Source organism: Oryctolagus cuniculus, chromosome 15 (assembly GCF_051225735.1).
Source record: "Oryctolagus cuniculus isolate XC-2025 breed Fujian yellow rabbit chromosome 15, ASM5122573v1, whole genome shotgun sequence".
NCBI lineage: Eukaryota > Metazoa > Chordata > Mammalia > Lagomorpha > Leporidae > Oryctolagus > Oryctolagus cuniculus.
In genome coordinates, this window is record NC_142881.1 from 10,184,157 (window position 1) to 10,199,437 (window position 15,281).

The 15,281-nt window shown below is 56.1% G+C and overlaps 1 protein-coding gene across 6 annotated transcripts in view; it reads right to left on the reverse strand.

Moving 5' to 3' along the window:
• PLPP4 (phospholipid phosphatase 4) overlaps positions 1-10,822 on the reverse strand; it is a 136,077-nt gene extending 125,255 nt beyond the window's left edge. Inside the window, exon 1 of one of the 6 annotated variants that reach the window (XM_089313942.1) lies at positions 10,575-10,822. In XM_089313942.1, the coding sequence (XP_089170068.1) occupies positions 10,575-10,663 (89 nt within the window). In that variant the 5' untranslated portion in view covers positions 10,664-10,822. Of the gene's footprint in view, positions 1-8,504; positions 8,649-9,500; positions 10,115-10,201; positions 10,381-10,574 lie in introns of those variants that run through there. The other 5 variants (XM_089313944.1, XM_070057123.2, XM_002718742.6 and 2 more) reach the window with 5 other exon arrangements.
• Between the last annotated feature and the right edge of the window lie 4,459 nt (positions 10,823-15,281).

Sequence of the window (15,281 nt, forward strand, 5' to 3'; positions counted from 1 at the left end):
TTGGCTACTATCCCTTCCACCTCCGTGGAAGGGCAGTTCCCCCTGGCCACATTCCCCACTTCCGCAGGGGAGCGGCACACCGCCGGCCGGCTCTCTCGGGGGCTGCACAGGTGTTCCTTCAGCTAGATGTTCCCCTTAGATGTTCCCGGTGCATGCCGTCTCTCTCCTCCTTTATAGTCCTCTTCCACCAATCCCAACTCGGCTGCCCACACGCCGAGTACGCTGCTCTCCTCCAATCAGGAGCAAGTCCTGCTGTTTATTAACTGAACTGGAGGCAGCTGTGCGGAAGCTGTTTACTTCTCTCCCAGCGCCATATTGTGGGAGAGCAGATGCATAGAATAAGTCTTAATTCCAGTAACTCAGTCCAGTCCGAATTGCTCCCCACATATGAGCGCTTTTGTTGTAGCACATAAAAAGCTTCTGCATTCTACGCTCATTGGCATGTGGTTGTTTTCAGATACAGTCTTGAACTTGCACAGAACTCACAGGTTGAAAGCTGTACTGCGTATGCTTGGCCCTTCCCTGTCCATATCCATTGCCCATCTTTCTACACAAAGGGCTCTTCTCTTATTGATTGGTAAGTGCTCTCTGAACACACGGGGCATTAACTCTCAACTCTGTAAATCGCAGCAACGTTACCTCCTGAGGGGCCGTGGAGAGGAAAGCGTCCAGCCTGTGACAAGAGCTTAGCACAAAGCTGTACACACAGCATGTGGTGCGGCTTCCTTCCTCTGCCTCCCTTCCTTCCCAAAGCTCAGGAGGAAAGACCACCCACTAAAAGACACCCACAGGGGCCAGTATCATGGAGGAACAGGTTAAGCTGCCACCTGCATCCCATATGGGCACCAATTCAAGTCCCAGCTGATCCAGCTCCCCATGCACCTAGGAAAGCAGCAGAGGATGGCCCAAGCATTTTGGCCACTGCCACCCACGTGAGACACCCAGACAGAATTCCAGGCTCCTGGCTTCCTGGTCCAGCCCCAGCCACTGCAACCATTGGGGAACAGATGGAAAATCTCTCTCTCTCTCTGTAACTCTGCCTTTCAAATAACTAAATAAATATTTTAAAAAATAAGTAAAAATAAAGGCATCTACATGTCAGTATCTGTTTCTCATTTCTCCTTGGACAACTGTCCTGGATGACTCCGCCTACCCTAGTTCAAGGTTCTGCTCTCTCCTGCAGTTCTGAGGTCATCATCATCTTCATCCTTGGGTATCAGGTACCTTTTAAATGATCCCAGCCCTAGGAAGGGAAGTGGCGGAGAAGACACTGGCATTGCCCCGTGTGCCACCTCTGCACCTGCCATGTACTATGCCACTTCTTCTTCCCAGCCCTCTAGAGAGGGGAGGCTGTGTCCCTGCTCCACAGAGGAGGGAGCCAGGGCGCATCTTCATCAGGATTTGACTTTGCCCCTGATGCCTTGATGCCCGCCATCCCAGAGGGTGGAGACCTGGCTGTATGCGTCTCTGTATCACTGACCAGGCCTGTCACAGCTGCTCCAGACAGATGGAGGCACCGAGCAGACCAGACACGGCTTGCAGTCAGAGCTGGACAACAGGAAGCCAGAGCCCTCTTTAAAAACCTGTGATGAGTAACTCAGCATTTCCATTCCTGCAAATACATACACCCGACAGAAACCACAAATATGTTCACTGAGAAACAATTCCGGCAGTAGGCTTAACAGCCAAAACCGACAATGACCCAGAGAGCCATCGTCAGGAAAAGGAGCAGACAGGGCCAGGGTGCCGTCCTCCTGGGGGATGCGCTATGGGATGACAGTGAACGGAGCACAACCACTCACGACCACACGGATGACTCTCCAAACACTGGGAGCAAAATGTCACGCAGAGGGTTCCCCCGGGACGATCCGTGTGCACAGAACTCAGAGACGGCGTGGGACGGGCAGGGGCTCTCAGGGTGGGAGAGGGGGCTGCCCTGCGCAGCTGCACAAACACAAATAGCACACTTGGCTCTGTGCGGGTTATTTTTAGGTTGAACTAGATGGAACTCCCGGGTTTGTAGGTCAAAACGGTCAAAGATGAACGGCTGCATGCGGCTCGAGCCCACGCTGCAGCGAGAACACGCCTGATGAACTCCCCTGCACAGGAGAGGGGCCGCCAGCCCTGGCCAGCGCGCGCCGCCTCTGGGGACAGCGGCCTCTATGGCCCTCAGCGTCTGCCCCATTTCCCGCTCCGGAGTCCAGAGCAGACAGGAAATGCGTGGTCCCTGGGTGCGACGGGACAATGCGTCACAGTGACAAAGCCCTCCCTGGGCTCCCCAGGCCAGCTCCTCCCAGCGCCCTGCTCACTGGTCCCAGGAACCTCCCAGCACCCCCTTAACGCTTCGTGGCTTCAAGTAGGACAGGGCTGCAGCGCGGGCAGGCAGAGGCCCCGTCTGCGTCCACTTCCTGCTACACCAGTGATTCTGACTCACCCACGGAGAACAGTGGGAGACTCGCTCTCTGATCTATTTATCCATGTGAGAGACAGAGGCAGGAAGAGAGCGCTCCCACCTACTGGTTCACTTCCCGCATCAGATGAGCCAGGGCTGAAGCCAGGAGCCAGGAACCCCATCCAGGTCTCCCACGCGGGTGGCAGGTACCTAACTGAGTTATCACCTGCTGCCTCCCAAGGTGTGCGTTAGCAGGGAGCTGGAATCAGGAGTGGAGCTGGGACCTGAACTCGGGCACTCCACTGACGGATATGGGCAACTTCACCACGACGTCAAACGTCTGCCTGATTTTTTTTTTAAAGAGTATCACTGAGATAACTCTCACATTAACAAGCCTGGTTTGCATCGTAAAAGGCAGTCTTTATAACTAATTGAGATACCTGTATCCACGAGGTATGAAACCAAGAAGCTCCCTTTGTAGTGTTGTTATATGAGCATTCACCTCCCTATGGGAAAATATCATCGATTTGCAGAATTCCAGGGACAGCCGGCGCATTTCACGGTGGCCAACAATATTTCAAACAGAATGGTGATTTATCAGACAACAGAGCAGAAGCCTTCCGGGGTAGGAGAAGCAATGCCCCGGGACACTCATTGCGGCCTGCGTGGGACGGGAAACAGAGGTTCTAATGGGAAGACAGCCTTGGAGGGGGCTTCTGGCCCAACTCCACACCATGAAAACAGACCACGAGCCACAGCATCTGCCACGAACGTTACCTAATGCAGCTGCACCGCCCACACTTCCGATGCGGTGTCCTAGAGTCACGGTCATAAAGAGCCAGCGATTTAAGGGCTGAGACTGGCCCCCATCCACTGCAAAGGTCTTCCTCACTGAATGAACCACGGCAAGTCACACACCTCACTCTGGGGGTGCTAGAAGGAACAATCTGGAATATTCTCAATCCTTTTCCAGAAACCCCACAGTGAATCATTTGTGATAACAATGTCGTTACCTGCCCGCCATGCTTCTCCTTGGTACATGTGATGCTTACAGTTCAAGAGCAGGATAATAATGACATCTGGCAAGCACACACAACCAGCTGAACGCTGTCTCCTTCAACACTCACCAGCCTTGCATTCGTGGACAGTGTGCGCATTCCGCTTGAACAGATGGCGAAACAAAGAATTAAGCTGTATAAATAATTTACCCAAAGACACACACAGACCATAAGGGGCAAAACCAGGATTCGAGCCCCAGCAACCTGATGCCACACTCGTAACCACTACGCTATAGCGCCACCCTTGAACCCCACCTGTGGGAGGCAGCAATTAACGAGAGCAGGGAAAAGGCACCCAACAGACCACACGTAAAGTGCCCTGTCTACCCAAATCCAGTGAAGTATTATCTCCATTTCCTGGACACAAAGAAACGAGGCTTGGATATTTTTAGCAATTTGCTAATTGGTGTCAGACTCAAAATTCAAAGACAGCTAGCTAGCGCCCCAAAGAACTTAGATGAACTTCCTAATGCAGGTGTATTAGTGAGAAAGAGTAGGCAGACGCTACAGCCTCAGACCAGCTCCCAAATCCCGGTTAACACAAGGCATCTGCTTCTCTCCCACAAAGTGCACTTGCAATGGCAGGGCCCTCCAGGGCCGCTCTGCCATCTCAGCCCACAGCTCAGTGCTCAGCACTGAAGAGATTTATGCTGCCTCCACAGGGTGGTGACACCTGTCATTCCGCCCATGTTCCATTGGCCAGAGCTTGTCATGTGGCCCTACGCAAAGGCAGGGGGACAGACCTCCTGCGTGGCCAGGAAGGAGAGAGGACGCCAAGGAGACCCTCGAATTACTGTAGACTGCATGGCAAGAGTTCCCAAACCTGTTCAAAATGCGGATTCCAGGGGCTCCCTTGTCTATGTTGATTTACTCAGCCCTTTAAGTAGCTCTGTTCTCGACAGAGGCGTCACGCTCACAAGATGCAAGACTGGGAATGGAGTCAGGAGGCACCAGCTACACTCGTGCCAAGGCCACGCGAGGGATGGGGGAAAGCAAAGACGATGAGGATGCAGCCCCCGGCCCTGGACAGCAGCCAGCCACGGAGGGGGCCGACCACCATGCAGGGCAGAGCCAAGGCCCTGTCCCAGAGAGCATCAAGGTGGCGCAGCACAGCCGAGCCCTGTACCGTCACTCAGAAGGGAGCGGGGCCGTCCCACCAGCAGCCAAGTGTCAGAGCGTGGTCGCTTTGTTCCAAACCCCAGAGCTCCCCAGTCATCAGCCCCAAGGAGGCATCCACACTGGCAGTGCTGACACCGTTCACGTCCTCACCCCAGGCTCACTTCCTCTCCGCTTCCCCACCACCTCCCACTCACCTGAGTCCCACACTGCCTGAAGCTACACCTGCGGACCTCCTCCCCACCCAGCAGGTGCCCCCAGGTCTTTGCTTTGTAGGAAAGTGCTCAGGGCGCAGGTTGGTACCCCTGGCACTCAGGACTCAGGGGAGACACCAGCTCTGGCAGCCTTCCCTGGCACTGAGCAGTTAGCACCCCTCCTCCTCAGTAACACTGAGCACTCTGCTCTCCCAGCCCGGACTTGGCCGCTTAGGGCAATAACAACAGATCTGTGATTGTCAGTATTGCCATAACCTACCTGACATCCAATGCCCTCACAAGTCACCTGGAACAGTTCAAGTCCCAAGCTCCCCTGGGATTGGATGGAATTACAACACCCAAAGTTTACCAACAAAACAGAGAAAATAGCCACCATGCGTGCCGGCACCTCAAAGATGCCAGATCAGGGCCTGTCCACCGGACACCTGGTCAACAAGACCTACTGGGGGTTTCAACCCCAGCGATGGTACGAGGGGAAACTAGCAAGCAGTGGCCCAGCATGGGCTTGCTCCCTGGAGCCCGCCTGGCCTGCCCTCTCCTCGCGTCCCCAGCACCTGGCGAGGTTTCCCCACATAGGAGGACCTCAGAACGGGATGCTGGGCTGGTCCCGGGAGAGGCAAACACAAGTGCCCAAGCACCTGGCAGCCTGAGCAGACCCACAACTCCTGTGAGGACTCTGCAGGCAGGAAGCCATGGGGCGGAAGGAAAAGAAGGGAAGATGGTGGGGGGGTGGGTCATGGAGGACCCCAGGGAACACAGGCTGGCAGGTGAGGCAGGCAGACCCCCTGCCCCTGGTCCAGCAGAAGGTTGGTGCCTTCCCGGGATCCTCACTTGCACTGCTGAAGACGAGGGGCCTTCAGATCAGCCAATGTCCCAGGGGAGATGGCCAATGAGAGAAAGCAAAGAGCCACCTGTTCTTGATCACTACTGCTTAGATTCTCAGCAGCACTCTGCTCACCACCCCTTAGCCTCATGGTACAGGTCAAGTCCCAGTCCCATTTATTTTTTTTTTAGATTTTTTTATTTATTTGACAGGTAGAGTTACAGACAGTGAGAGAGAGAGAGAGAGAGAGAGAGGTCTTCCTTCTGTTGGTTCACTCCCCAAATGGCCGCAACAGCTGGAGGTATGCCGATCCAAAGCCAGGAGCTTCCTCCTGGTCTTCCATGCGGGTGCAGGGCCCAAGTACTTGGGCCATCCTCCACTGCCTTCCTGGGCCACAGCAGAGAGCTGGACTGGAAGAGGAGCAACCGGGACTAGAACTGGCGCCCATATGGGATGCCGACACTGCAGGCGGAGGACCAACCCAGTGCACCACAACGACCCCCCCCCCACCACCACCACCAAGTCCCATCTTACAGGGAGTGTGGGCCACCACTGCCACTCCTCCACCTTTGAGGAACCACCCTAGGGTTGGACTTTGGAGCCAGAGTGACCTCAGTTCCATGCGTGGCCCTGGAGACAGGCACGTATTTCTCTGGAGGGAACAGGTCCCACAAGGCGACTGCTTCTAGGTCACTTCTGTAGGCTGGAGGTGTACCGGCTCAGTGGCTGACAGCTCTGGGACAGGGGGTCTGTCTGAACCTGGGCTGGACCGCCTGCCGGCTGAGCGTCTTCAGGCCAGTTAGTCGGCCTTTCTAAACCTTGGTGTTTCCATCTGTAAAGTGAGGAAAATGGACAATGTCCACCGCAAGGGACATGGAACTTCCTGGAGAAATCCCAGGGGGTGCCTGTGGCCCAGGGCAAGCCCTCTCCTGACCAGCACTGGCCGTCACTTTGCCTCAAGGGAGGTGACTGCCAGTCCAGGAGAGGCGGCTGATGCATCCAGACTGAGATCTCAGAGCTTCCCCTATGAGCGCCCTAAGCTGAGCCGTTTGTTGACCTGATGGCGCCTCAGCTTCCTCGCACGTGATGAAGAACCGTCGCGGGTTCCAGCAGCACACCTGATGCTCTTCCTGACTGTCTGCCACGCAGCAAGGGCGCAACAAGCAGGAGGCGTTGCGCTGGCGACCGTGGCGCACAGGTAACGCTGCCCAGCAGTGGGCGCCACTGGTCTGCAGCGCTGCTGAGCAAGGTGCAGCGCCGGCTGTGGCATTTGAGGAAACACAGATTCTCCCGAGGTCCCTGAGTACGAGCTACAGAGCCTTAGGCCCACAAGGTTCAGAACGAGTAAGTGCGGCCTCAGCGCACACACTGCACTTGTGGTTTCCTTCACTGTTGGGCTCATGTAGCTGATTTGTTTCTTGTTAGGTTAAGCTCCCCGTGCCAGCCCTCCTGGGCTAAGTTTCGGCCCAAGGAGTTGAGGCTCTTAGGTGGGACTGCCCAAAAGGTGCAGAGCGTCCATGGGGGCTGTCTGCACAGCATCCTCATAGAATCCTGAAAGCCCAAAACCCCAGCACCACACCTGATCTACAAAACAGAAAACTCGCTCCTCAGCGGTCAGCAGGGGAGAGCTTGCATCCCCACTACTCGAGTCCACAACCCACTGCATTAACACCAACGTGGGACGCCAAGTGCTGCAGGGTCCCCGTGCTGAGACACAGCCACAGGGGATGCTTCTCCCGAGTTTACAAAGAGGTGGGATATGCCCTGCACCCTCACCCCTCAACAGTCTCTCACCCAGAGAAAGAGAGTAGAAATACCAACAAGAAATAGATGATGGATTCTATCAGCTAAATTGGACGCTGCAGCAAGTGGAATTCAGCCTGCCTGGAGAGACCTTCCAGAAATATACTCAAGTCACCAGGACCCCCATCTCCGAGGGCAGAAGTGGGAGAGACCCACTGCCTCTTGCCATCATGCCAGTGCTGGTGAAAGGAAAAACCAAATCAAATCGTCCCCAAAGCCGGCCTCTGCCAAGGCGCCAGAAGCGCGTCTGAGAAAACAAAGGGTCATCTGTCTCCATGTGCTCCTGGCCGGCCTCCGGAAGTCGTTGTCCGCCTGCCGAGAACAGCATCTGACCAGCCAGGGAGGCTCCCACCGGGAGCAGTAGCGGAGCAGGTGTTAAGAGCCACAAGTTGGACCCACGGTTGACGTGTCCAGTGTGCTGGGAAACCCAGGGATCACTCAGAACTACCCTGGGTGCCCATGTCTGTCCCCCCGTGGGCAAGGACAGCCAACCCGGCATGAAGTAACACAGAGGGGACTTCGGAGGAAAACGCTGTAACCGACCGGTCTGGTTTTTACATAACATCCTTAGAGGAAGCCAGAGACACAGGAACACTGATCATCGAGTTTCCAAATTCACTGCATGGGCCACTGTATATTCATAAACATCTCATGAGTATTTGGGAGGGGGGCTATTTGAAGCAATGCAGTCTAAACATTTTACAGACGTTTTAAACACTTTTTTACATATGATTCCCCTGCAGCCAACAAACCACACAGCCTAAGCGGCTGTTTTGCTTTATTTCGGCATTTTTCATGCATTCCTCCAACACACATTAACTTCTGTGCACTGAGCACTTTTCTAACGCATATTTTAATGGGGGTTTGGCTTATCTGCCGACTGGAAACTGTCCCCATCTGGTCACACAGCAATCACCAATCCCAATGCATATCCCAGAGGTAGAAACACGGGGTGAGAGCAGGGGAAAGTGCTTTGCTTTCCCAAACGCCATCAAAACCCAACGGAAAGTCTCGCTCCTGTTCCCAGAGAACGACACCAGTGTTCGGCCGCGGGGCGGGAGAGGGGGGCTCGCCTGCATCTGGAGGGGCTCACTCACCGCCTTTTCTGAAGAAGTGAATAAGCGCCCCGGATGAATTTAATCCCCAGGAAAGAAAAACACGCAGGAAAGGGCATTTCTTTCCACGGTCATGCCCTGGCCTGCAGGGAACAGAAATCATCTTTGATCCCGCACACCTGCCGTGGACCGGGCAGAAAGCCAGGGGAGGGGCTGTGCCCTCAAACAGAGGCAAGGCCAGAAAGTTCATGCAACTTCATATCCAAAATGTGTCAGAGAGCAGCCTCGGGCGGAAGCGGAGACAGCCAGCCCGGCCGCGAAGGCAGCGCCAAGGGCAGGCGGGGGCGCCTGGGTGGCAGGTGCCCCCGGGGGCTGCGCGGTGGCTCTGGGCTCGCCTCCGAACGCGAGGCGCCCGCTCCCCACCGCTGGAGCCCGAGAGGAGGGTCGGACATCTCCGAGAGAACCTGCGCCAGTTCCCCGCCTCTTTCCCGGACCGCGGATCCCAGGCTCCAGCGCCGAGAGCGCCCGGGGCGGACGCCGACTCGACCCCCCCCCCCCACCCCGGGCTGCGGCGCCGGACGCCCGAGCCTCCGCCGCAACAGTTTTCCCGCGGGAGAGGCTCCGCAAACGCCGCCTGGGAGACGCTGGGCCGGACTCGGAAGGGCGCCGCGGGGCCAGCGCGAGATGCGGCCAGGAGCAGAAGCTGCCGCCGCCGCCGCGCAAACCCGCACAGGCGGGGAACTTCCCGGGGCGCGGGCCAGGGGAGCAGCCCCGGACCCCCAGGCGGCGGCTGGTCCCGCGTGCCGGCGCGGTGGCGGCGGCCGGAGCAGGTCCCAGCCCCACGGCGCGCGGGTCTCCTGCAGACCAGAGTCCCGGAAAGGCGCTCTCTGGGTCCCGGAGGGCACCTCCCGGGCACTCGGCGGGGAGGGGACCCCGGCCGCGGCGGGACGCGGCGGCGCACAACAAAGTTGGGGCGCAGAGAGGCTCGGTCGCTGGGCGCCGGTCCGGGCGCCCCGCCTGCAGCTCGCCGCTACTTACACGAAGACCCCGAAGAGCAGGGCTCGCACCCCGATCTCGATGGCCAGCTCCCGCATGGTGCGGCCCGAGCGGCTCCCGCGGCGCCGGCTGGTGCTCTCCGCGGCTCCCGCAGCTCGGCCGACGCGGGCTCGCCAGACCCTGGGCGGCGAGGGAGGCGCGCTCCAGGCCGCGGGCGGGGGCGGGAGGCGGGCGCCAGGCGGGGGCGGGCAGGCGGCGGGGAGGGCTCAGCCCAAATCGCCCGCCTCGGGTCCCGGGGCTCCGGGACGCCGCGCCGCGGGGCCGCGTCCGCGCACCGAGCGGGGGACACCTCGGGGACTCCCCGCTTCCCCGCGCCGGGCGCCACCTCCGCGTCCGGAGCCGGCGCTGGCCGCCCACGGCCCGGGGAAGGGAGGCCGGGGAAGCCCCGCGGCCGCCGCCGCCGCCGCCTCTGCGCGCTCCTCGGCTCCCCAGCCAGTGGGCGGCCCCTGGGCTCCGCGCCCGGGCGGCGCGCTCGCCGGGGCTCTGCCTGCGCCCCTCTGCGCCCCGGAGTTCTGCCTCCGACCCCCGCCCTCGGCTCTCGGCCCCTGGCGCACGCCCGCACGTGGGCTCGGAGTCTGGGGCGCTCTGGGGTGGCTCTGGGCTCGGGGAAGCCCAGGCTCCTTCCGTCCCTGCCGCGGATCGCTCCTCCCTTCCGTTCTCTGCCCTCCCTACACCTTTCCAACCTGAAATTCTTTGTTTTCTCTAGGAAGTTCCCCAGAGATCACTGACGGGCTTCGCTTTGCTCTCAGGAGGCCAGCTCTGATACAGTCTGAGAGCAAAACCGAACCTGGCTCCCCGCCATTCCACGGCGGCAGGTGGCTCGGGGAGGGGCGGGATCCCCCTCGACCACCCCCTCCCCGGCGCCCGCAGCTGTGCGCTGGCTGTGGCGCGGCACCCCTGGCTGCGCGCGGCGGGCGGTCGGGGGCGCTCCTGGCTGACACAGCATTCAGGCAGCAGGGGGAACCGGAGCTCCCTCCTCGGGGTTCAGAGCTGAAAGCCCAACCCCCCAACAGTGGCCGCAAGCTGGAGCCCGATTTGGCTTTGCTTTTCCATCACCTGTCAGGACTTTGTAGACTTCTCTTGGAATCTGAGCTGGGCCTTAATACTTTAAAGCAAAAACACATGCGAAATGCGCAACTCGGCATTATCAGTAACCATCAAGTCGTTCCTAGCGAGCTCCGGGCTTCCCTGCTTTTTAGGAGAGATCCAGCCACGATTTCGGGAGCCCCAGGTGGTTCCTGGGGTGGAGGCGCCCTGTTCTCCATCTTGGACAAAAGAGGAGGGTTGGAGCAAAGGGCAAACTGACCCTACCTCCAGAGGAAACGCGTGACAGATCCCAGATCTCAGAACCAAGACCTCTCCGGTTCTGTCTCAGACACATCTCTGGGAAGGGACCCAGGCTCGGTGTGGCAAGGGCTGTCTCTGCCTTCCTCATCACTGTAAACCCAATGCCAAGGCCCACCCCTAGTCCTTGGTGAGTATTCAATTAATGAATAAGTGAATGGGAGATTAGGTAGCTAGCTCATCAGGCCCTGCGAGTGTCAGGTGCAAAGGAGTAGGAGAGACTTGGAGAGGTGTGTTTGTCTCTCCTGTGTCGGGCCCAGCAGCACCCTGAGCAGAACAGGACACCCCATGGGTTGACAAAATGGGATGGGAGAGTGCAAAGTCAGCCCAGGGAACTCTGATGGCCGAGACCAGACACTGTCAGGTGGCCATCTTCCAGGGGAGACGCCGGCAGGAGCCCCTCATATTGAGGCATTGCCCATCCACAAGCATGCATTGAGCACAGCCCTGCAAGGCTGTGTGCTGGGTGCCGGCGTTCCGAGTCCGCCGTGGCTGTGTGCTGGGTGCCGGCGTTCCGAGTCCGCCGTGGCTGTGTGCTGGGTGCAGCGTTCCGAATCCGCCGTTGCTCTCAAGACGGGAGCTGGCCAGCGTGCAGGGACGGAGCCAAGTCTGGGGTGATGGTGTGAAGCTGAGTGTGGCGGTCATTACCAGGATCACAAAATGAGGACTTAGCACCATACTATGTTTCTTGTTTGTGATACCCAGGGAGGGCATTTGGGCACATGGCTATCACTGGAGACATTAAGTGACTTTGGAGCACACAGACCACAGGAGCTGCCCAGGTCAGCCCCTCCCCCGCCCCCTGCCCTGCCAATGTGATGCTGCAGGTTATTCTACACTGTGCCCTCCTGCTGTGGTCCTGTGCGGGCAGCAGACTCACCCTGGAGGGAGCTCATGCCTTCGGCAGATAGCTCTGTCGGATCAGGAACTGCACCACGTTGTCCTGCAACTTAACATCAGTGCCTTGGGCCTGCCCTGTCCAGAATTTAGACACTCATTGAGTGGCGCTGTCCCCAGTGTTTTCACGGAGATTCACATTTTCAAAGCGCCACTTTGAAGAAATCTCTCATACTTCACAATGAGCTTATGGGCATGCCAAGAAAATTCCCGTCATGCCTCTGCAGGCATGGCCAATGTCATTGGAGGGTTCTTAAACCCTCAGCAGAATTGTCCAGCACAATGATCCCAGATTGGCCAGACTTTTACAAATCCAAAGCCACTTTCAGAGAACACAAATTGGCAACAACTTATAATCTCATTTCCCAAAGTTACGCTGTGTGTCAGATTGACAAGTGTCTAGCTGCCCTGAGTGGCCCTTCCCTGTGGAGATGCAAACCTGTGCCTGAGACACCAAAAGATCCGAGAGGAATTTCAAAGTAGGTCACTGAGTTCAACCCCGTGCAGGAGGACTGAAAACTTGTAGGAGTCCCCCCATTTCTCTGAGGTCCTGCTCATAGTCAACACCAAGGGAACTTGGGCAAAATGTTCCTAGCAGCTTTATTCATAATTTACATCCTAGACGCTGGAATCCATGCACATGCTCACTCACAGGATGGACTGATAGTGGCCCAGACAGTGGGATTCTACCCACATAATAAAAGGAGAGAGGTACTGATGCAAACACATGAGTAGATCTCCAAAGCACATGCACATGTAAGCAAAAAACCAGTGGATAACCGAAGACATCCATGTGGGCGAATTTACAGCACAGTCCAGAACAAGCAGAACAGGGCTCTGGTGATAGAAAGCAAAATGGTGGTCACCTCCTGGCGATACAAGAAAGAAGTAAAGGAGACTTTGTGAGGTGTTAGAAACAGGCTATATTTAATTTAAATGTTGTTAACATTTGTCAGTACTCTACACTTCATATCTATGATGTTATGGGGCCAGCATTGTGACATAGCGGGAAAAGCCACTGCCTGTGATGCCAGCATCCCATATGGTGCCAGTTTGTGTCCTAGTTGCTCTACTTCTGATCCAGCTCCCTGCTAACAGCCTGGGAAAGGCAGCAGAAGATGGCCAAGTGTTTGGGCCCCTGCCACCAAGCAGGAGACCTGGAAAATCTCCTGACTTTGGCCTGGCCCAGAGCTATCCAGTGCAGTCCTCTGGGGGAGTGAACAAGCGGATGGAAGATCTCTCTCTCTCTCTCTCTGTCTCCCTCCCTCCCTCCCTCCCTGTGTGTAACTCTTTCAAAATAGATATATCTTTAACAAAAATTAAAAAAAAAAACATGACTTTATTCTGTGTAAATTATATTTCAATTTTTTAAAAGAAAATAATAGGTCACAGGATGTGGAGGGAAATTCTCAGTGAGACTCTCCCAAGCAAATCATGCCAGCTCCTCAATCCGTCCAAGTATTCCGCCTGCCAGTGAGTCAGAAGCACTCAACAAACAATGCTATGTTGTCTCACAAAGACCCAGACTAAAAGGCTGCTTCCAGAAAATACTGGGAAATTCCTCAAATGCTCCTTTGCAAGGAAACACTCAGATAATGGTGTAAATTGTTTCTGAAGAAATATACTCACTCTGAAAAAGAAGCTACCCCAAAAGGGTGGTCAAAAATGTAACGTTCTATTTCCTGATGCAACTGGGTAGAGGAGCCAAGAGGCAGGGGAGAATCTGTAAGGCTTTCCCCACGGTGGGCATGGTAAACACCAAAGATTCGGGATCTTGGCATCTCTGGAGTGGACAGAACTCTGACACTATCTGTTCAGCCTTCGTTGAAACCAGGCGTAGCAGTCAGCCTCTCACTACATCAACTAAAACACCCAAGAGGGGCTGCTGGGGCGGGAAAAGGTTGAATTCATGTTACGGTTCGGAGGGCCAGGTTGGAGTTCAGGATCAGGTGGTGTCAATCTGGTGTCTGGTGGAGGCCACGGCAGAGCAGGTGCAGAGGGGTGATCACTCCGGTGGGCCAGGAAGCAGAGAGAAGCCAGGCTGAACTAGCGCAGAGAGCCAGCCCTCTCAGGAGCACTCCCTTCTGAGGGCACGCCCCCTTGATCTCAAGACCCCCTCGCCAGACCCACCTTCAGATGCCATAATTAGTTCAGGTCTTCATCCCCAGTCCTTCCAAGTTAAGACTGCAGAGGTTTTTTTGTTTGTTTGTTTGTTTTACAGGCAGAGTGGACAGTGAGAGAGACAGAGAGAAAGGTCTTCCTTTTGCCATTGGTTCATCCTCCAATGGCTGCCACGGCCAGTGCACCACGCTGATCCGATGGCAGGAGCCAGGTGCTTCTCCTGGTCTCCCACGGGGTGCAGGGCCCAAGCACTTGGGCCATCCTCCACTGCACTCCCTGGCCACAGCAGAGAGCTGGCTTGGAAGGGGGGCAACCAGGACAGAATCCGGCGCCCCGACTGGGACTAGAACCTGGTGTGCCAGCGCTGCAAGGCGGAGGATTAGCCTAGTGAGCCGTGGCGCCGACCCAACTGCAGAGTTTAAACATCTACGTGGGTTTGGAGAGCTAAGTGCTGCTCAACCCATAACACCAAGGTCTCTTCTCCAGGATCCCTGCCGGTTATGAATCTGGCCACTGATCTGCTCCAACCGGTGAGCTGCATACTTTCCAGCCAACTCTTCATTTGTTTGCAAGTTCTTCTCCTTTAACCACAATCTTCTTTCTTCCAATCTTTCATGTGCTGGTCACATTTTAACATTCAGAAGAAGAAGACAGCTCCACCCAACTCCTCATCTCCAATCTTCTGGGAGCCAAGGGAAGCCAGACTGTTCATTCAACCCATCGTCCTTCCTTAGCATCACATCGTGCCCTATGAGTGTTGCACAAGCCTCCACCCATGAAAAGGAAAATGTTCTCTTTTATGAATCAGGAACTCTCGGGTCCAAAGCACTCCCTGTGAATGAAGTCAGCAGCCAATCCCCAGTGAAGCACACACAAGAGGACTGCAGAGTGAGGCAGAACCTCTTCATCTCTAAATAGCAACCCTTACCAAAGGCTATTATTTCACTGTTACAGCCTCATTCCTGCAGGTAGTGAAGGGAGTTCCCTCCTCAAAGATCCCCTTGTTAAGTGCAGGATGCCCCAAGGAAAGTCCCGCATGCATCTGTTTATTGGCAGCATCTTATTTTTCATTTGTCAGTTTGCTATTCACAGCAGTCTCCCATGCATCCCCTCATTTGAGCCTTAGCAGGAGTTCAGGTGAAAGAGAATGGGATATTAGTACTATTTCCACTTTTCTCTTGGGATGATAAACATCAAGCAATTGCATGGTTCGCCCAGCCAGCCAGGTACAGCTCTGTTGCCATTCACCAAGGTCCTTATTTAATCTCTACTTATTTAAGTAGAGATTGATTGGCTCCCGGGGGAGCAGAAATGGAACACAGTACCAGTGCCTGAGAAAGATAAGAGGATTGCATGGGATAGGGCATTAGGGGGTGAGGAGCAAGGTCTGATGATAGGAAG